At 43.9% G+C, this 22529-nt stretch overlaps 1 protein-coding gene across 1 annotated transcript in view; it reads right to left on the reverse strand.

The window, feature by feature from the left end:
- Positions 1 to 560: 560 nt before the first annotated feature.
- SYT8 (synaptotagmin 8) overlaps positions 561 to 22529 on the reverse strand; it is a 42406-nt gene continuing 20437 nt past the window's right edge. Inside the window, exons 7-9 of the mRNA XM_081939271.1 lie at positions 4611 to 4728; positions 3212 to 3345; positions 561 to 2043 (exon numbers count right to left, since the gene is read on the reverse strand). Of these exons, the coding sequence (XP_081795397.1) occupies positions 1810 to 2043; positions 3212 to 3345; positions 4611 to 4728 (486 nt within the window). The 3' untranslated portion in view covers positions 561 to 1809. The remainder of the gene's footprint in view (positions 2044 to 3211; positions 3346 to 4610; positions 4729 to 22529) is intronic.

Raw genomic sequence — 22529 nt, forward strand, 5'->3', positions numbered from 1 at the left:
ATAGATACAAAGAGGCTGTTGCAAATATCAATAGGGAAACAATAAACCCAGGAGGGATCCTTGAGAAGAAGTATCAGATAAGGGGCATGACAAAATAATGTATAGCTATTCTTAAAAAGAATCGATTAGTTTGTTTTACTGGGTTTGCTATGATTTTTAATTATTGCTCACTCCAAGAAGAAGAAAAGATATATGTCGTGGAATTGCACAATGAGGGTAACCCAGAGAAATTGCGACTTTATCTCAGGTGCAAGCATAATGGAGAAATTAGTATTCGTGCCATCCAATTAATAGTCCATATCTTGAAGCATCCCATCAGGCAAGGGAGCATTGATACATCTCTAAAGAGATAGAATGGTAGCCTTTCTTTGATCCTTGAAAACAAAGAATCCACCATTTAAATTATTCATTTCATATATACAATCAGTATTTGCATTTGTTTCATCTGAATCCTTTTTTAAGCTACCCCCTCCACACACACACAAAAGCAAAAGGCTGCTAGCAATGCCAAAGGAAACATTTACAAATGACTGCACACATATCTTGAATGGCAAAGTAAATTATTTTTAAAATATTTAATAAGGACAGATTTAATAAGTACAACTCTAACCATGGTTATTTTCACGTTTTGTTTTCCCCTTAAATCTAGAGGGGAAAACCTGACCCACACAAGTCCATATGCTGGTATGTTAACAGTTTGATTTTGAAGTGATACATGTTTTTCCCCCATCAAAGTAAAGCAATAGATTCGATCCATGGCGGTACATAACATTGTTGAACATGTCAATTTTTGTTGGATTCACAAGATTGTATCTAAGATTGGTCCCACATCTCTGTGTCTTCAGAACCTTTAGACTTAGGGAAGTCATCAGCTGATGAGTTGGTTAACTTCCTCTTCTGCTTTTTTGCTATGTTTTCTCTGCCACTATGGGTCAGACAGTTTTCCATCCCACCCTGATCCCCCCTTCTTCCTAAAGTGCAGTAGGGCTTTGCCATTCCTTCCCACTCAACCATCTCAATTTACACAGGCAGTAGGTTTTTTCAGCCTCCATGTGAAATGTCTCCATGTTAAGACATTAAAAGGGAAATAAGCAGGTTGGTGCACTGGTTTTTCATCTCCCACTTCGGCCAACTTGTCATTCTCTTGCTTCCTTATCTTCTCCAATCCCAGAGAACACCAATAAAGAGACCTTGTGCAGTTGTTCAAATTCTCTTCAGAAGAATGATCCTGATGGCAGGATGCCTTGACATAACTTAAAGGTAAAGGTTTCCCTTCCACATGTGTGCTAGTCGTTCCTGACTCTAGGGGGCGGTGCTCATCTCTGTTTCAAAGCCAAAGAGCTAGCGCTGTCTGAAGACATCTCTGTGGTGATGTGGCCGGCATGACTAAACGCTGAAGGCACATGGAACGCTGTTACCTTCCCACCAAAGGGGGTTCCTATTTTTCTACTTGCATTTTTTACGTGCTTTCAAACTGCTAGGTTGACAGAAGCTGGGACAAGTAACGGGAGCTCACTCCTTTTAGGCTAGGGATTCGAACTGCCAAACTGCCAATCTTTCTGATCGACAAGCTCAGTGTCTTAACCAATGAGCCACCACGTCCCTTTGAGATAACTATGGTTACCTAAATGTGGGATTCAGTGGCATAATGTCTTGCCTTCCCTTCCTTTGCCTAGAATAATTACAACTATGTCTTTAACTGAACCGGATGTGGTGATGTGTGCTATCAGGTTTTCCTTCATAAATAATAAGCTGTGGGTTTCCTTCTGGAGTGGAGAGGCATAGAGAGAACTGTTTGGGGTGGGTGGGTTAGCTAGTGGGTAGTGGCAATTTGAAGCGCGTCTTCAGTGCCAGAGTTTTGTCAATGACTTCCACGGGCTGCAGGCTATGCCACTGTGCGATAGGCCTGCGAGGATTAGCCAGCATATCTGACCAGTGGCGCAACTGGTTTCCCGTAGCTCGGCAGCTGAGAAACAACTTTCCGATCTGGTCATCCTTGGTCACTTTGTCGTGATCCCAGACTGAGATCACCAGGTCCACATTCTAGAATGAAAATTATAAAGCAGAGAGATGAGAGGAGGAAAAGGAAGGGAACACAAAGATGGTTTTACAATGCAAAGAGAGAAATCTCCTATCTCCTTACAAGGTGCTCTGTGCATGGGGAGCATTTGGGAGAGTTCATGTCTTTTTACCATTACAGCTTTAGTTACTTTCTGTCCCTCTTTTGTACTCAGGTATATTATTATTTCTCAAATGTCAGCCCAATCTGCTTAAACGAGATGCATAATAAAGATGCATGCGTAAGGACTTTCCACTTTCCACGATGCTTTGCGATGCCCCCTGGCAAAATAACGCTTATAATGTTACTGCAAGATGTCAAAAGAGCAAACTCCTCTAACCCTGTTTGACACCATTTTGGTAGGCATTAAATATGGTGTTGATTTTTTTAAAAAAATCTTAGTTGTTATGTTTGTTTAGTTTAGCCCCAGAAAAATAATACAGAAGTTGTGAATGCTTCAACACTGGAAGTTTTTAAGAAGATGTTGGATAACTATTTGTCTGAAGTGGTGTAGGGTTTCCTGCCTAGGCAGGAGGTTGGACTAGAAGACCTCACGGTCCCTTCCAAGTCTGTTATTCTATATTCTAATAGCTTCTTGTAGCAAGAGAAGCAAAGTAACAGGAAATAAGTCATGATAAGAAGCAAAACCGACTTCAGTACAAGTATTCCTCATTTAATAATCATAATTGGGATCAGAATTTCTATTGCTTAGTCATGTGATCATTAAGCAAGACATCATATGATTGCAACTGAGATATGATCTCACTTCCATCATGGCTGCTAAGCAAAGCACCCATAATAGCTAAGCAAGATACCACGTGTTCGTGACTTGAAATTTTACTGCTGGTTCTCCATCGACTCTGCTTGATGGAAGCCATCTGTGAATCGGGCAAATGGTGATCACATGACTGCGGGAAAGTGCAATGGTTATAAATGCAAGGACCGTAAAGTCATAAAGTTACTTTTCCATTGTAACTTCAAACAATACAGGGCAGCCATTAAACAAGGATTACATGTATAAGAAGATACATTTTTTACAGCAAGCCTTAGTAAGGCGAGCTCAAAACATCTGCAAAAGCAATGATGCTTCTAGAGATTATTTCGTCCTCCAGTAACCTGGTTCTGCTATGAAATGGCTTCTACTGGGCCTACCTGGATCAAGTTGAAAGGCACTTCAAAAACAAAGGCCTCGTTGAAATAGGGGCTTAATGTGTTTTTCTTCACAGTTGTCTTCTTTTTCTTCCATTTCTTTTTGTTCAGAATAAGTTGCACTTTGACATATGGGTCTGGCATGGAAAGTAAAGCAAAGAACAGTTGAGGCAATTTAATCCAAAAAGAAGTTTCCCCAGACATCAAAGTGTTTCTGAAAACCATATTGCGGCCTCCATGAAAAACTCCTAACTCAAATATAAGCTGTCTTACTATAAAACTTGGTGGTTCTGCCAGCAGCCTTGTAGGTTGACTAGGTATTTTGAGGAAAAAAACAACAGTTGATCTTCCTGTAAAGGTCACTGTGAGATTGTAATGCTGTTGTGAGTTTTTGAGAGAAAAATGCAATTCATCTCCACCAGCTTTCACAACCATATTACACAAATCATATTACTCAAAAGTTGCATGGTTCCCCTTTCCTAAAAAATAATAATAGCAATAGCACTTAGACTTATATACTGCTTCACAGTGCTTTTACAGCCAGTTTACAGAGTCAGCCTCTTGTCCCCAACAATCTGGGTCCTCATTTTACCCACCTCGGAAGGATGGAAGGCTGAGTCAACCTTGAGCAGGTAAGAAATGAACTGCTGGCAGTTGGCAGATTTATCCTGCAATACTGCATTCTAACCACTGCACCACCGTGGCTCTTACAAAAATAACAGTAATCTCCTTTTGTTCCAATGATCAGGAGGAATCCAATAGCCCTTCTTTTCGGCTAACACGTTTTATGAGAAGACATCAGCTGTTCTAACCTATAGCTCCTTTCCTCAGCCACGTAGATCCACTTATGCCTTTGATGAAATGAACTACAGCTCATAAAAGCTTTTATCTTTTAGTAAAATGTGTTTGTCAGAAAGTCAGATTCCTTCTGATTTTTGGTTACCATGGACTAATACAGTTCTCCTATCTCTTTTCCAGAGCACTGTGATACCCACAACAACAGCTGTGACAAGCTCTCTTTCATAATGCAAGAGAGGATTATAGTTCTTACAACAGAGATCCGTGCCATGTTGCATCGTCTCTGCTGCCAAGATCAGCAGTAATTCAGATCAAGAGAGCTAATAGGGGCCTTCACGTGTGTCAAACTGGCGGCCCACGGGCCGGATGTGTCACACACAGGCCACGCCCACCCCAGCTCCACAAATGGGGAAAATGTCACGAAACATCACAGGATGGCAACGTGATATGGTGAATTTGACACCTGTGCAAGTTTAGACAAAAAGGATTCAAAATAAAGTGGGACTCTGGGATGCATATTTCAGCAACATGCATTAACGGGCTCTAAATAAGCATGACATTCCTCTGCTCTCCACAATGAGCCTTAGGGATCTGTCCTTCATACCTGATAATCCATCTGCATCCATAACCTTGAGCTTTTTGGCTTCCAAGATAACTACTGTTAATTTGCTGGTAGTGGGGACATATCGCAGTGAGAAGCAGATTTCTCCAAGGTGCTCTTGCTGTGAGAAACAAAATACACAGGAGAAGCCAGACTGATATAGTGAGAAAAGATAAAGGGATGAAGCCAAAAGTCCTTCTAACATAGTGCTAAAATAGGAACACTCTGAGGAATACTTCAAAACAATTATTGTTGCTACAGAAATCATTTTTCTAAGCTCAGAAAAATGGAGAACTATTGACACCACAGAGGTGAATGTATTCTTAATATGCACCAACTTAATATGCACCAAACTATTTTCTGCTGTAACAACCCTAATTCTTTTTTTTTTAAAGAAACCATTGGTTTTTGTTTAAACGTAGGCAAATTCAACTTCAGCCAAGCGACGTATGATGGATGATGTCTATGATCAGATTTTAAGTATTTAATAAAGATGACTTTAATAAAGGTGACTGATTGCTCTTTAAAAGGCCAAATCCTGAAGATGAAACTCAAATACTTTGGCCACCTAATGAGAAGGAAAGACTCACTGGAGAAGAGCCTAATGCTGGGGAAGATTGAGGGCAAAAGAAGAAGGAGACAACAGAGAATGAGGTGGATGGATGGAATCACTGATGCAGTCTGCGTGAGCTTAAATGGATTCCGGGGGATGGTAGAGGACAGGAAGGCCTGGAGGAACATTGTCCATGGGGTCACAATGGGTTGGACACGACTTCACAACTAACAACAACAACAACAACAAAGATGTTGACATCATTTATTTGCACCCATGGTTTATTTGGACACCTAGGACAAATGGCCAGAAATATGAAGTGGAGGGCTTCCAAATGCAGCCCCTATGTATGTGTGTCTCTCTCTCAGATGCCTTGTTGATACTGAAACAAGTCTCTGTGCTTAAGAGTCAAACGGAATGTTCTCCTCCTCCTCTTGGGTTTCCCTCTCTGTAGGTAGTTTTTGTAGTTCTTAACAAATCTATGCTTCAATAAAGGAGAATATTTGTAGCTCAGGGTTGAAATGAGGTGTCTGTGGTGCTCTCTGAGCTTGCTTATTTTCTTGCAAATATTTCATTACCCTAACTAGCAACACCATCAGTTCAGAGGGTACCAAGGACTCCTCAAATCTAGGTTTTAAATCAAATGCAATGCATGCCTGTTTGCACTCATCTTCTGCATCCACATCAATGATAGTCTCTTTTGGTTAGGAGCAGTGTTTTAAATGGGATGTCCTCCTGCTTAAATCACTTGATATTGTTTCAGTACTCTGCTTAAGTTCATAGGCAAATCCTTCCAAACAGCCTTCTGCTGATTTCAAATGTCCAGCAGGGGGCTCCACCCTCAAAGTGAAGCAATAGTGCAGGGAAGGGGAGGTTTAAACCTATCCTTGAACCATCCCTAGGTCCCATCCTTGTATGGATGTTATTAACATCACTAGCAACTGGCATTTCCCAGAATTCCTCCTCCAGTCATGTTGGCTCAGGAACTCTGGCATTGAAGCATGCAAGTCTTAAAGCTGTCAAGTTACAAGATGATTGTACCCCTAACCCTTTAGGAAAAAAAAACTCCAGGGGTGTTCAAACTTGACAGCTTTAAGACTTGTGGACTTCAACTCCCAGAATTCTTCCTCCAGTCATGTTGGCTCAGGAACTCTGGCATTGAAGCATGCAAGTCTTAAAGCTGTCAAGTTACAAGACGATTGTACCCCTAACCCTTTAGGGAAAAAAAACTCCAGGGGTGTTCAAACTTGACAGCTTTAAGACTTGTGGACTTCAACTCCCAGAATTCCTCCTCCAGTCATGTTGGCTCAGGAACTCTGGCATTGAAGTGTGCAAGTCGTAAGCTGTCAAGTTACAAGACCTTTGCACCTCTAACCCTTTAGAAAAAAAATCCCAGGGGTGTTAAAACTTGACAGCTTTAAGACTTGTGGACTTCAACTCCCAGAATTCCTCCTCCAGTCATGTTGGCTCAGGAACTCTGGCATTGAAGTGTTCAAGTCTTAAAGCTGTCAAGTTACAAGACCCTTGCACCCCTAACCCTTTAGGAAAAAAACTCAAGGGTGTTCAAACTTGACAGCTTTAAGACTTGTGGACTTCAACTCCCAGAATTCCTCCTCTCGCTCTTCATCTTGATGATGTGCGGACTGGCGGGGGGAGGGAGCTGGAACTGGTTCTAAACGGCACTGTAGATTTGTGGAACCTCTTCTATAGAAGAGGTTAGAACTGGCAGGAGCCCATCCCTGGTGTAGACACAGAAATAAACACACCCCATACAAAGTTCTCAATTTGTAATATCACAAGCTTCAACCATTCATCACCGTGAGCAAGCTCCCTGTGTTGCACATCAATAAAATCCATGCTCTGGGCAATTGATCCCAAAGTGAATATGGTTTTCTTGAACAAAATGTAACATTACTGCTCAATGGCCTCAACACACAAACTTCATTAACCATTCATATTCAGCCTGAGATATTACCAGTTCCCTGGTAATATAATTGCTAATAGCGCCCTCTAGGGGATATTCCATTTCTACATCAGTAATAAAATTATTAGAATTGTCTCACAAGGTGCTATCAAGCTAGCATGCTCACAAGCCAAGCATACTTATTTTTATTTATTCATTTCTGAGATTTGTACACTTTCATAATCCCACTGATGATCAACAGCAGCAACCCAATTCTTTTAATGAGCTTAGGGAATGAATTGTGCTTCTTTCTAACTTGGAAAATTGATGTTCACCATCTTTTGATTAAAATGGATTTCAATTTTCAAGAGAAAGAAAAACTATCTGTCTCTAAAGATAGAATAACATCTGCTATCAACATATGCTGAATTCAAATGAGAAATGTCTTCAAAAAGCCTAGGTTGATGATCAAGAGAGACCATACTTGGTTTGATGTATACTGCAATAGACAAAAAAAATCCATTATTTATTGAACCCTTTCCAAATGCTTCGTTTTCCACTATTTTGGATTTGACTGTTTAGTATCCCTTATTATAAAGTACATGGGCAATGATGTAGTTTGGGCCTTGTCTCCACGGTGTTGCCCTTATCTTCTCCCTCACTAATGGAGGAGATAGGTATCAGCCATTATTAATTGCATTGGTATAATAGTAGACTTTTTCCTTTAATCTAACACCATTCATGAACAGCTTTGATACGGTTTCATCATGAAAGGTAAGTCAGGAGGCTAGAGGTACCTAGAAATGGTGCAGTTTGGGAGGGTTGGAAGCATAGACATCTCATAATTCCCCTTATGATCATGAATGACTGCACCTCAGTTATTTCTCCCTCAGCTTTTATAAATGTCTTCTTTAATTCCTGACTTCCTTTTATATCTATCCAAGCTTTAAACAATGTAGAGAAGAAGGCACCCACTATTTCACTGAGAAAAACGTGTGGGGGTGAGTTTATGTTCATTTGCTCTTTCCTGTACTGATTGGTCTCAGACCTTGTTCCTTCCAAAATCAAGTAGACAGTTTCAGTTCTCCCACCTTATAGAATCTAAACTTTCAAATCTCTAAAACCCTGAGTCTCTATATTGCATTTGTTAGATATTCACTCTAGCTACCAGAGTTTCCACTCCGGTCCTCGGTTCTGGCGGGAACAGAGGTTTAATCCTATTGACTAAGAGGTCTGACAGCTCCCTATAAAAGGGCTGCTGTCAGACCAAGCAGTTGCTGGATTGTACAGCACTTACTACATTCGTTAGGCCCAGGAAAAATCTTTGCTAAATTGGACATGGCGCAGGCATACCAATAGTTGTCTGTAGATGGCGCCACAGCGGAGGCTCAAACCATTGTGACGCACAGGGGTGCATTCAGATGCCACCACCTACAATTTGGAGTTAGCATCGCCCCTGGACTGTTCCAAACTGTCATGGAACGGCTTTTGCAGGGGATACCAGGAGTCGTCCCCTATTTCGACGACATCTTGGTATCGGCTGCAAACGAGGTGCAACTTTTAAAACAAGTAAGAAAAGTTTTGACCAGAATTCATGAAAAAGGCCTCCGGCTCAAAAAAGAAAAATGTAAAATTAATGTGCCAAGGGTTGAATTCCTGGGGACATGATCGATGGCTCTGGGATTCACCCGACATCACAAAAAGTAAAAGCCATTCAGGAAGCCCCCACACCCCGCACTCAAGCTGAGCTGCAGGCATTCCTCAGGCTCCTTAATTTCTACAGCGTCTTTTTCAAACAGAAGGCCACCATCGCTGAACCATTGCATTGTCTCCTGGCTAAGAACGCCAAGTGGTCCTGGGGCCGAGCCGAGGCCACCGCATTCACCGCAGTCAAGCGCCTTCTGACTGCTGACTCCCTGCTGGTCCAGTACAGCCAGACCCTGCCGTTGGTGTTAACCTGCGACGCAACCCCTTTCAGCGTTGGCCCTGTCCTTAGCCACCGCATGCCCAGCAGCACAGAAGCCCCCATTGTTTTCTACTCGAGAACCTTGTCCTCCGCGGAAAGAAACTACAGGCAAATGGACCAAGAGGCTTTGGCTGCAGCAGCGGGAGTTAAAAGGTTCCACGAGTACCTTTACGGCTGGGATTTCGAACTTGTGACGGACCACAAGCCATTGTTGGGACTACTGGCTGGAGACCGTCCTACCCCGGTGTCGCTGTCACCTCGCATGACCAGGTGGACTGTTTTCCTGGCTGCTTACTCCTACAAACTGAACCACCACTCTGGTTCCACGTTGGGACATGCAGACGCTTTAAGCTACTGTCCCCTACCTGAGCTGCTCACTGACCCCACTCCTGAGACACCGGTCCTACTTATTGACTGCATGGACACTGGACTTGTCTCGTCCAATGACGTTGCCCATCATTCTGCGAAGGACTCCACCATCAAACAAATCTTGAACTAGGTGTGGAGGGGGTGGCCCATGGGGCCTGTTGGGGCTGAATTTAAAATGTTTTTTTACAAAACGTGATGAGTTGTCGGTAATCAAAGGCTGTTTACTGTGGGGGGACCGAGTGGTTATTCCAAGCAAACTGAGCAGGGCAGTATTGGAGGCTTTACATGTGGGTCATCCTAACATTGTCAGGATGAAGTCTTTGGCTAGGAGTTACGTGTGGTGGCCTAACATGGACAGGGAGATAGAAGAATGGGTGGCTACTTGCACTCCCTGCCAGGAATCCAGACCAGCTCCCCCAGAGGCTGCCGCTAAGGACTGGGAGCTCCCTCAAGCACCCTGGTCTAGGGTGCACATTGACTTTGCTGGCCCCATTCATGGCCAAACGTTCCTTGTAGTTGTGGACACATACTCAAAGTGGTTAGAGGTAGCCCTGATGACCTCCACCATGGCAGAGGCGGTCATCAAGGTGCTAGGGAGACTTTTCTCCATGTACGGCCTGCCCGACGTTTTGGTCTCTGACAACGGGCCCCAATTCACGGCCATGCAATTCGAGACCTAGCAAGTCATGGAATCAGGCATGCCCTGGTCGCTCCATTCCATCTGGCTTCCAATGGTCAGGTGGAGAGAATGGTGCGATCTGCAAAAGAGGCCCTCGCTAGGATGGGCCTGGGGGATTAGCAAACACGGGTTGATCACTATTTGTTAATCCAACACATCACACCAAGTGCCACTATTGGAGAAGCCCCTCTGAGCTTCTCATGGGTTGCCGGCTAAGGTCCCACTTAAACCGGCTACAGCCAAACTATTCTGCCACATCGCCCCCTGACTCCACAAGCAAGATTCGAAACTTTAGCGTAGGGGACTCAGTATACGCCCACAACTACGCCGGGGGGACTCTGTGGATCCCTGCCATGGTGATAGGCATCACCGGGCCTCGCTCTTATCTGTTAGAGCTAGAGGATGGTAGAAATTGGAGGAGGCATGTTGACCAACTCCATGGTCGCCTCTCCCACTCCAATCTTAGAACACCAGACGAAACTCCTGAACAAATCAGCCAAAGCCCTACCCCAAAGGAGCAAACGCTTACTCCTTCTACAGCCAGCTCAAACCCGAGGGTACCGGAAAACTTATCTGAATTTTTGCAGGCCCACAGCGAGCTCAAAGTGAGCAAATCCTAGAAGCTCCAGCCGCAGCATGGGAAAAGTTCCAGCAAGTTCCACAGAGCGGAGCTGGAGAGCAGACAGGTCCATCCGACCTCTCTGAAGACCCGGTTCCAAATGAACTGTGCAGGTCTGGTACAGTAAGACAAAGACCCACCTACCTACAGGACTTTGTAACCAATAGGAACATCCCAATCAAGAGGGGAGGGGTGTTAGATATTCACTTTAGCTACCAGAGTTTCCACTCTGGTCCTCTGTTCCGGCAGAAACAGAGGTTTAATCCTATTGGCTAAGAGGTCTGACAGCTCCCTATAAAAGGGTTGCTGTCAGACCAAGCAGTTGCTGGATTGTACATACTTGTTCTTCTGTAATAAAGAGCTGTTGTTACGTTAAGCCTGTGTCTGCCTTCTCAAGACCCAGTCTAACAACATTATTTACGGTAAACATAAAAATAGGATAACTTGAAGAGATTGCTATCCAACCATTATCACAGGATTCTTGGAAGGTATCTTTGAAACTGAAAGACATATTGGAGATAAAATGTGAAAGTTCCAGTGTCCAATGGTATAAATGTTTTGTAGATTTGCTGAGCCATTATTGTCAGAGGTCTATAATGAATTACTTAAATCCAGTAAATTGTCTTTGTATTTTTATGATGCTTCTACAACAACCCTGATTTTAAAGGCAGGTAAAGATTTTGAGTTTTGTACAATTTATATATCCATACGGTAGATGCAAGAATATTTATTGCTTTTTGTCTAGATGATTTCAGAGAGCGTCACCATGCATAATTCATCTAACTCGATCTGGATTTTTCAAAACCAGACAGTATCAGATCATTTACACTCATAAATAGGTAGGGTATACCTCAAGATAAATTGGATTCTGATGTATTAATGTTTTTGGATGTTGAAAAAGCTTTAGACACGGGTAAGCTTTATTTTTTTAAGCGAGACGTGTGTAGGTAAGGATTCACAACTTCTTTTATTAGATGGATTGAAATTTATTATTTGAAACCAACAGCAAGTATAATAATATTTTTTAAAATTTTTAGACCAGTTGAGTTATCAGATGAGTTATAGTATGGCAGCTGTCATGGTTGCCCAATTGCTCCATTGGTTTATGACTTAATTCTTGAGCCATTAACAATTATTCTCAGGCAATCTTATAATATTACTGTTATTACACTGGCATATGCCATACTATTTAGATTCAGAATTTAATTATTTTACATGTTGCTGCTATTTGGACAATATTGTATCAATATTCCAACATTGCCTCATTTGATTAATGGTAAATATTCAAGTTATCAGATTAACTGGGACAATCTAATTTACTTTCTTTGGAATCTAATTTATAAACAGGTCAATATAAGTTATTGGGCTTTGTAATTTGTACAAAATGTATTAAATATTTTGGTTTATATAATTTTAAAAACATCTCAAAATATGTGGAAATTAGTATATTGAATGTTAAAAGTAAGATTCCGATGGCTAATGCATCCTTTTAAAATCTATTAAATTTAATGTTATTAAAATGAATATTATTACCTAATTGATGCATATTTTAAAATATGTACTGTTGTTCATTCCAAAAAGTTATTTTATTCAGATCAAGAGACTATCAAGGAAAGTCATACGGGAAAATAGACTACCAGGAATTTTACTGGCTAAGCTGAAATTATCTTTGATAATTTCTCAAAAATATCACTAGACATTTATGTTATCGTTTATATTTGAATACCAACTTTTATAAGTTTTATTGGAAAGTTGCTATGTATTTCTGTTAAGATCTCAGCAATGATTTAAATCAGTATCACAGAGCAAAAATAGTCTTTCATTTCTTGTTTTACAAGCAAGTGGCTATATTTGGGGCCACCCACTAATCTCATGAATATTTGTTTTATGGAAGATGTCTACTGTAAACCTAAGAGGTAAGGCTTTCTATTGGAAAATATAAGAAGGCTCTGGAATATTTACTTTGAATTAATTACTGTAACAATTATTTAAAGGAATGTCAACAACTTCAGACAGAATTTTCTTTGCCTATAGCTGGCAATATAAACCAATTTAAATGTTTTGCTTCCTCAATATGAAGCAAATATCTAAGCCAGAGGTGGGTTGCTCCCAGTTCAGGCCAGTTCGGCCGAACTGGTATTCAGGCCTGGGTCGCAGAACCAGCAGCAACCCAGGCCTGCCATGCCCCCAAACTGGTTCCCTCGCTACCGCTGGGCCACCACCATTTTGGATTTTAGTGACTGTGCATGCAGAGTTCACTGAAAATTGTTCTGTGCGGGTTGCAAACTGGTAGTAAAACCGGCAGCAATCCACCCCTGATCTAAGCCACCCCAAAGAGCCCCAGGATGCTATCATTTTTTGATTTTGCATCTAAAGCAGAAATTTAAAAATATTTTTGAAGTTGAAATTAACTGACCTTATGACTTACGGAATAAACAATTGGCCTAACCAATAATGGAACATCAGTAGATGCCAATCTTTTAAAAGTGTTTAAAATATTACTTTGGTCCTGGGGTTGATTCTGAATTCTTTGGACACTTAAAGAATGTATCAGAAAGGATGGACGTAGTGTGTTAATGATGTAAAGGTACAATAATTATATGATTTGGTTGTGTCCCTTTTCGTTTCTTTGTTGAATGATATTACAACATATCTTTGGTCTCCTGCGCTATTATAACTTATCAATTAATTAGATTGTCTCTTGGTTGCATGTACTTTAATTTTTAACATTTGTTTTATTCATTCTTAATGTGTTTTTATTGCAAGTGAAGATAAATATGAATAAGAGATGCCAAAATGGGACATTAAAAACCAGACAAACTTTGTGTGCTAGAGTCCCTACCTAGGCCAACCCTGCAGACTCCCGAGTCATTTTTCCCCCCTGTAGCTGCTGACATACTGTAACAGCAAAGTAGGTGCAGAAAACTATTCATAGTTATATGAAAGGTCATTTTCAGAAATCAAGACACCACCTTTTGTCAATGACTCAGAACAGAACACTCAGACCCAGCCACAGGGGCAGCCAATTTTATGCCAGCATTGTTTTGAGCTGATTCATGGATGGGTGGGATAATCCTTTTCTCCAGCAGTAAGAATGCTCTTTCATCACAGGTTAAAATTTAACTACATTTCTATGCCTAATCAAGATGATTGAAGTATGAAGGGGAGCAGCAGCTGCCCAAGATATAAATATGTGGTATCCAAGGCAGTGGTGAAATCTAATCCCCACCCCCACCCCGGTTCTTTGGGTGTGGCTTGTGGGGGAATCATGTGACTAGGTGGGCGTGGCCAACTTTTCCCCCACTTTTTAAAGCATTTTTTCTCTGCCAGTTCAGACAAACCGGCAGGGAAAAAATGCTTTAAAAATCTAAAAAAATAGCTTCGGACAATTGAGCTGCGCGGTCGTCAGAAGCTTTTAGAAAAGCTTTTTAAAGCATTTTTTCCCTGACAGTTCGCCTGAACCAGCAGGGAAAAAATGGTTTAAAAAGCGGAAAAAAAGCTGAAGCTTTTTTTAAACTACCGGTTTGCAGAACCAAGGACAATCGTCCCTACTGGTTCAGCCAAACCAGGCTGAACCGGGAGGATTTTACCCAATGTGTGCTTGCAGATATTCCAGATCCATTGACTGATGGGTTTCCTTACGTTTAGGTTTAGGTTTAGGTTTTTTGGACTTATATGCCGCCCTTCTCCCAAAGGACTCAGGGCGGCATACAACATAAAAACACATATTACAAAAGTTAAAAGAATAGAATATCCAAAAAACCCAATAGACATTTACAATGAGATTTAGAAATTAAATTAAAATTAACAATTGAAATTAATAATTTATTTTATTCAGGCCAGGCCAACTTGCTGAAAAAGCCAACTTTTTAGGGCCCGCCAGAAGGACCGGAGGTCGGGAATTATGCGAAGCTCCCGGGGCAGCTCATTCCAAAGGGAAGGCGCTCCCACAGAGAAGGCTCTCTCCCTGGGGGTCGCCAGCAGACACTGCCTGGCTGACGGCACCCTCTGTGGGATCGTACTGGATGGTGGGAGGCTACCAGTGGCAGTAGGTGGTCTCGCAAGTACCCTGGGCCTAAGCCATGGAGCGCTTTAAAGATCATAATTAACACCTTGAATCTCGCCCAGAAAACAATCAGCAACCAGTCCAGGCCGCCTAAAAGGGGTGTAACATGGGAGCACCTAGGTACCCCCATGACAACCCGCACGGCTGCATTCTGGACAGGCTTATGCCTCTAGGTGCTCTTCAAGGGCAGCCCCATGTAGAGAGCATTATAGTAGTCCAGGCGGGAAAGGATGAGGGCGTGAGTGACTGCACAGGCCATCCCGATCCAGGAAGGGGTGCAACTGGCATACCAGGCAAACCTGGTAAAAGGCCTCCCTGGTCACGGCCGTCAGGTGTTCTTCTAAACTAAGCCGCATATCCAGGAGGACTGCCAGATTGTGGGCCCTCTCTGTGGGGGCTAAAATTTCTCCCCCTATCATCAAAGATGGTACAATCGGGATGAGGGGAACCACAGCCACTCAGTCTTGGAGGGATTGAGCTTGAACCTATTCGTCCCCATCCAGATCCGTACAGCCTCCAGGCATCAGAACATCACATTGAGGGCATTGTTTGGGTGGTTTGGGGTAGAGATGAAAAGTTGGGTATCATCAGTGTATTGATGATTCCGTACCCCAAAACCACAGATGATCTCGCCCAGTGGTTTCATGTATATGTTGAACAGGAGGGGTGAGAGAACCGACCCCTGGGGCACCCCACAAGTGAGGTGCCTCGGGGTCGATCTTTGCCCTCCAGTCAACATGAACTGTGATCGATCTGACAGGTAGGAGGAGAACCACCGCAAAATGGTGCCCCCCACTCCCAACCCTCCGAGTCGTTGCAGTAGGATACCATGGTCGATAGTATCGAAAGCCGCCGAGAGGTCTAATAGGACTAGGATAGAGGAACAACCCCTGTCCTGGGCTCGCCAGAGATCATCAACCAACGCAACCAATGCTGTCTACGTGCTGTACCCGGGCCTGAAACCTGACTGAAATGGATCCAGATAGGCAGCTTTGTCCAGGTACTGGTGAAGCTGATGTGCTACCACGCTCTCAACAACCTTCGCTACAAAGCAAAGCAAAGGTTGGGGACCGGATGATTGTTGGCTAAAGAGGTTGGGTCCAGGGAAGTCTTCTTAAGGAGGGGCCTCACCACCACCTCCTTCAAGGTGGTGGGAAAGAACCCCTCTCTCAATGAAGCATTGATAATCTCCTGGAGCCAGCCTCGTGTCACCTTCTGGGAAGCCAAAATTAACCAAGAGGGACACAGGTCCAGCACACAAGTGGCAGCACTGAGTCTCGCCATAATCCTGTCCATGCCCTCGGTGGTCACAGGGTCAAACTCATCCCAGATAGTTTCCACAAGATTCATCCCCATCGACTTGCCCTAATCTACCCAGTCAGAGTCCAAGCCTGTCCAAATCTGAGCGATTTTATCCTGCAGATACTGAACAGCCCTACCCTGCAAGGGGTCTTCCCCAGTTCCTTGATTAAGTAAGGAGCGGGTCACCCTAAACAGGGCGGCTGGGCAGTTATCTACAGACGCGATAAGAGCGGAAAAATGTTGCCGTTTTGCCACTTTTATCACCACTAAGTAGGATTTAATATGAATTTTTACTAGTGTTCAGTAATTTTTACTAGTGTTCAGTAAAAATGAATTTTTACTAGTGTTCAGTTGGCTAGCCCTCCAACCAATCTCTAGGCGTCTTTTCTGGTGTTTTATCTCCCGGAGCTCCTCGATAAACCAGGGAGCTACCCAGGATCGACCAAGGCACAAAGAGGCCGCAAAGGCACAACACAGTCCAAGGCCCTAGGGGCCGCCCTATCCCAGGCTTCCGCTAGGGCTTCAGTCCAACTGTGAGCAAGGGATTCTGGAAAAGTCCCAAGCTCCATCAGGAACCTTTCAGGGTCCATGAGACGCTTGGGGCAGAACCATCTAATCAGTTCCGCCTCCCTGTGGCGAGGGGTGGCAATATGGAAGTCAAGCCTAAGGAGGAAATGATCCAACCATGATAAGGGTTGAATAGAAATATTCATGATAAGGGTTGAATAGAAATATCCCCCAAATCTAGATCATTCTAGATCTAGATCATTCATCCACTGTCCAGAGATGAAAATAAGGTCGAGCGTATGTCCCCCGTTATGAGTGGGGTCTTGAATTAACTGAGTTAGGTCCATAGCCATCATGGAAGCCATGAACTCCCGAACTAACTCGGATGTCTCGCCAATGGAAGGCAGATTGAAATCCCCCAGGACCATAAACCTGGGGAAATCAACCTTGATGTTCCATCCTACTCTTCATTGCATTCAAATCCCTCATCCCTATTTCATTCTCTTACACTCTCCTGCAGAGTGTTTCAACCGCTAAAAGAAACATGAGAGGCTGGGCGGGAGGTTGAAACAATTTCCCTTGATGGCCTCACTGAAAATGCTGCACGGGATGGCTTATTGATATAGATTTTAACAGAGGACATTGTGTTTCTTTGATTCAAGGCACTTCCACCCTGCTACTGCATACATGTCCCAATCCCTCAGTCTGAAGGCGGTACACAATAAGAACACTGGATCAGCCCACTAGCCAAGAAGCAATATTTTCTTCTCTGACCTTTCAGAACATGGAGCAAAAAATCACCATCCCACTATATCCTGGAGAAACAAACTTATCCTCACCCTCATTCCAAACAAAATAGAAATAAAACAAATTGATTATATACTTTCCTCTGTGTCTTACTTGAAGTTGCATACCGTATGTCAGTTAGACATATGGGTGCAGGGGGGGGGGAGACTTATACAGGGAGAATAGAAATGACACCAAGGCATCTTTCTCATTTTTTTTTATTTAAATGAAGCCTAGGAGAAGCCAGAAGTTTCTGCAAATGGGAAAAGAGACTGTTTACAGATCCACAACATTTCTCATATATTTCCCCAGCCTTATGGTTTCAGTTACCCCATAGCTGAATTGGAAGAAATCTGCTCAGCTTCTGAGCACAACCAATATCATAGGATCACTGAGACCCAGAGTTGGTTGGAAAGCTTTGGAAGTGACCTTAAAGATCTTTTTCAGTAAGCTTCATACATTCAGTTTAGCCTACAACTGGTGCAGTAAGCTGCAGTGTTTAACTATGCCAAACTGAAACAAGGAGATTGGATGAATCCTAATTGTACATGCAGCTCCAAAAGATTAATCCAGGTTATGCTATTAGAACTGACTCCTTGGCTTCATTCCTAAGACACAAAAATACACATAGTTCTCACGTACTGACCTCGAATTGGGACTAGCAATTCTGTCACTAAGCAATGCAATCATTGAGATGTTGTGTGACCATGCCAGTCAGTTCTCCTGCAGTCATTAAGCAAATCACTATGGGTTGTTAAGCATGACATCATGTGACTGAGACTTGTGACTTCCTGCTCCCCATAAATTTTGCTTCCCAGCTGTTAAGCTTGCAAGTGGAATTCACATGACTGTGGAGCACCATAACTTATAAATAGATGCCAGTTGCAAAGAGCTCAGATTACAACTGTGCAACCACAGGGACACCACAATGGCAGCAAGTTTGAGGACCAGTCATAAATCTATGTTTTCAACACTATCGCAATTTCAAATAGTTGATGAACAAGGCAGTCAGTAAGGAGGTCTACCTGTATGGTACACTTGCCAGTCACAGCATTTTGTAATTGGTTTTATAATTGACAAAAAAACAAAGAAGTACATATTGCAAGCAGATCTTTACTTTGAAAAAAATGGCTTATGTTTCTCCTCTTAGTCTTTATCACATAAGTAGCCTGATATTAAATGATGGATTGACTTTGCTCCAGTGATACAAAATGGGTAAATTTCTTGCCACTACATTGTTTATGTAGCCCTATTATTTATATAGTTATTGGAATTATAGCCTACTTTATTACCAAAGATGAACATTTAGCAAATAATAACAATAAAATCTAGAATATTGATTAATAAATTAATATGACATATAGTTAACATAAATAATAATTAGTGATCCTCCTAATGACCTCAACTTACTCTAACCTCTTCTCTCTTGGAAGAATTTGATTACTTCAAAAAGCAAATTTGGAGTAAGAGACTTTTGCAAAGAAAAGCGGTTGTTTGAACTTAAAACCCATCCCTCTCCCAGAAAAATGAAATATCCTAGGAAATATTGAAAAGGCAGAATATTACATTTCCCTGGATGTGAAAAGGGAGAAACATTGTTTTAAAGACAAAGTAGCTCCCTGCAGCTTCCTGCCCACCCCCTTTGTCAATGGGCCGTTAAGATGCCCAAGCCAGTCCCTTTACATAATAAAGAGTTCTTCCCTTCAGCTCCAGGGTGATTAAGGCATGATTAGTGTTAGATCTGGGCAACGAGAGAACAGACTGCGGACACGAAGTGACTTAACAGCTCTTTATTAGTAGTAATAGTGATCCAGCTTGCTCTGTGGTCGGAGGGTTCCCCTTTTATAGGGATTGGGTACGCCCCTCGACCAATCAGAACGATACCTGTTTCCCGCTGTAGCAGCGGACCAGAGAGGAGACTTGCTACGATATATGTTAATATCTAACACCCCCCCCCCTCCTAGACGGAACGTTGCGGTTAGTAATATAGTCCTTAAGATACGTTGGTGTTTGCCTTACTCGGGTGGAGCGTCGCAGTTCGGGTTGGTTAGAAGTAGTTGCAGGATGCAGTTCGGGTTGGTTAGAAGTAGTTGCAGGATCGGTTGCTTTCTGTGTTTCGTTTCCGAGCGTTTGCAGGCTCTCGTTGCTTTGGCGTTCGGGAATCTGCTCGCTTTCGTTTCGTGGGGGTTGTTCCGTTTTGCGCTCGGCCTCTTGTTCTGTTCTGGGCTCGTAGTTGTCGTAGTTCTCTGTGTTGGGGCTCTCGAGTGGCTGACTTTGCATTGGCAGGTAGCTCTCGTTCTCGGTTCGTAGATCTGAGTGCGCCAGGCGACCCCGAAGTTGATCGATGTGCCTTTTCCAGTTCCGCCCATCTTCCAGTTCTAACAGATACGATCGTGGACCCGTGATGCCAATGACCTTTGCCGGCATCCACAATGTCCCCCCTGCATAGTTGTGGGCGTATACCGAATCCCCTATGCTAAAACTCCGAATTTTGCTTGTGGAGTCTGGGGGTGCTGTGGCAGAGTAATTTGGGTGAAGACGGTCCAGATGAGACCATAGCCGGCGGCCCATGAGTAGCTCAGCGGGGCTCCTACCCGTCGTTGCGCTGGGGGTAATGTGTTGGATTAATAGGTAATGGTCAATGCGTGTTTGCCAATCACCTGGACCCATCCTAGTGAGGGCCTCTTTTGCGGATCGCACCATTCTTTCCGCCTGTCCGTTTGATGCCGGATGGAATGGCGCGACGAGGGCATGCCGAATTCCCTGACCAGCTAAATACGTTTCGAATTGCATGGCCGTGAACTGGGGCCCGTTATCGGAGACCAGGAGGTCGGGCAGGCCATGAGTGGCGAAAAGTCGCCGTAGAACCTTAATGACTGCCTCTGCCGTGGTTGAAGTCATTAGGACTACTTCTAGCCATTTGGAGTATGCATCCACAACTATGAGGAAGGTCTGACCTTGAACTGGCCCTGCGAAATCGATGTGTATTCTCGACCAGGGTGCTTTAGGCTTTTCCCATTCTGTGGCGGGCGCTTCCGGGGGTGCTGGTCTCGATTCCTGGCATGGATCGCAAGTGGCCACCCATTCCTCTATCTTTTTGTCCATGTTTGGCCACCAAACGTAACTTCTTGCTAACGCCTTCATCCTAACAATCCCCGGATGACCAACGTGTAATGCATCTAACACATTTCTACGTAACGCATAAGGAATAACAACTCGATCCCCCCACAATAAACAACCTTGTAACACTGAGAGTTCATCCCGTTTTGACCAAAACACTTTGAATTCCGGGCCCACGTTTCCCTTCGGCCACCCCCTCCAAACCCAAGTTTGCACTTGCTTTATTATATTATCTTTAGAGGAGAACCTTGCAACGTCGCAGGAAGAAACCGGTCCAGAGTCCAAACAGTCAATGAGCAGCACCGGTACTTCGGGAGTGGGGTCTGGCAAAAGGTCCGGTAATGGGCAACGGCTGAGTGCGTCTGCGTGTCCTAAAGTGGAGCCCGGTCGATGAATTAACTTGTATGAGTACGCAGCCAGGAAAACAGTCCACCTGGTCATGCGTGGAGAAAGGGAGATGGGAGTGGGGCGGTTTCCCGCCAAAAGTCCCAACAGCGGTTTGTGATCTGTAATTAGTTCAAAATCGCGGCCGTAGAGGTATTCATGGAAACGTTTTACTCCAGCTACAGCAGCTAACGCTTCCCTGTCCATCTGGCTGTAGTTCCTCTCGGCCGATGAAAGAGTCCTAGAGTAGAAGGCGATGGGTGCTTCGTTTCTGTTTGGCATCCTGTGGCTAAGGACTGCGCCAACTCCAAAGGGTGATGCGTCGCAGGTCAATACCAGCGGCAGGGTCTGGCTGTATTGGACTAACAGCGAGTCAGTGGTGAGCAGGCGCTTTACTGCGGCAAAAGCTGCTGCTTCGGATCGTCCCCATTTCCATGGTGCGTTCCTCTGGAGTAGTCGATGTAATGGCTCAGCAACGGTCGCCTTCTGTCTCAGAAAAACGCTGTAGAAGTTAAGTAGTCCGAGGAAGGCCTGCAACTCGGTCTGATTTCGTGGTGTGGGGGCGTCCTGGATCGCCTTAATTTTCTTTGAAGTGGGGTGTATTCCCTGACCATCGATTCTATATCCCAGGAATTCTACGCTAGGCACGTTAATTTGGCATTTTCCCTTTTTAAGGAGGAGGCCCTTCTCTCTGATTCGGGCCAAAACAGTTCTGACTCTTTTTAATAGTTGCTCCTCGTTTGCAGCGGATACCAAGATGTCGTCGAAATAGGGGATGACTCCCGGTATCCCTTGCAACAGCCGTTCCATGATGCTCTGGAACAGACCTGGAGCAATACTCACACCGAATTGTAGCCGGTTGCATTTGAATGCTCCTCTATGCGTCACTATAGTCTGGGCCTCCGCTGTGGCGCTATCCACGGGCAACTGCTGGTAAGCTTGTGCCATGTCTAACTTAGCAAATATCTTTCCTGGCCCCAACGAATGCAATAGGTGTTGTACTACTGGCACAGGATATGCGCTTTGTTGTAGCGCGACATTAATTGTACATTTATAGTCCGCGCAGATGCGGACTGACCTGTCTGGCTTGACTGGGGTCACAATGGGAGTTTCCCAGCACGCGTGATCCACCGGCTCAAGGATTCCCTGCTCCACTAACTTATCTATCTCCTTATCTATTTTTGGGCGGAGTGCAAAAGGCACTCGTCTCGGTTTAAGTCGGATTGGCGCCACTTTGGGGTCTAAATTGAATGAGATTGGTTTACCCACATACTTACCAAGACCGGGGCTGAACACATCCTCGAACTCCTTAAAAATCTGCTCGGCGCTGCTGTTCTCCACGGCGTTGATTCCGGTGACTTCTAGCCCCAAGGATTCAAACCAATCCAGTCCTAGAAGGTTCTGTAACAGTGCGCTGGCGATGGTCACGGGCAGCTGTGCTACGATGTCCTTGAAACGGATCTGGAACGTGCCTTGGCCCACGATGGGGACTCGGTTCCCCTGGTAGTCTCGTAGCAGGATGTCTGGAGCACGTAGTTGGCTCTTTTTGAGGCTAGGGATAGCCTGTTTCATGGATGCCCATGAAATGATCGTCAGGGACGATCCTGTGTCAACTTCTAGCTCGCAAGGTGAGCCCTCCAAGAGGACTGTGACTTTCAGCTTTTTAGG

Source organism: Natrix helvetica (genome assembly GCF_964273705.1).
Source record: "Natrix helvetica genome assembly, chromosome: 1".
Classification (NCBI taxonomy): domain Eukaryota; kingdom Metazoa; phylum Chordata; class Lepidosauria; order Squamata; family Natricidae; genus Natrix; species Natrix helvetica.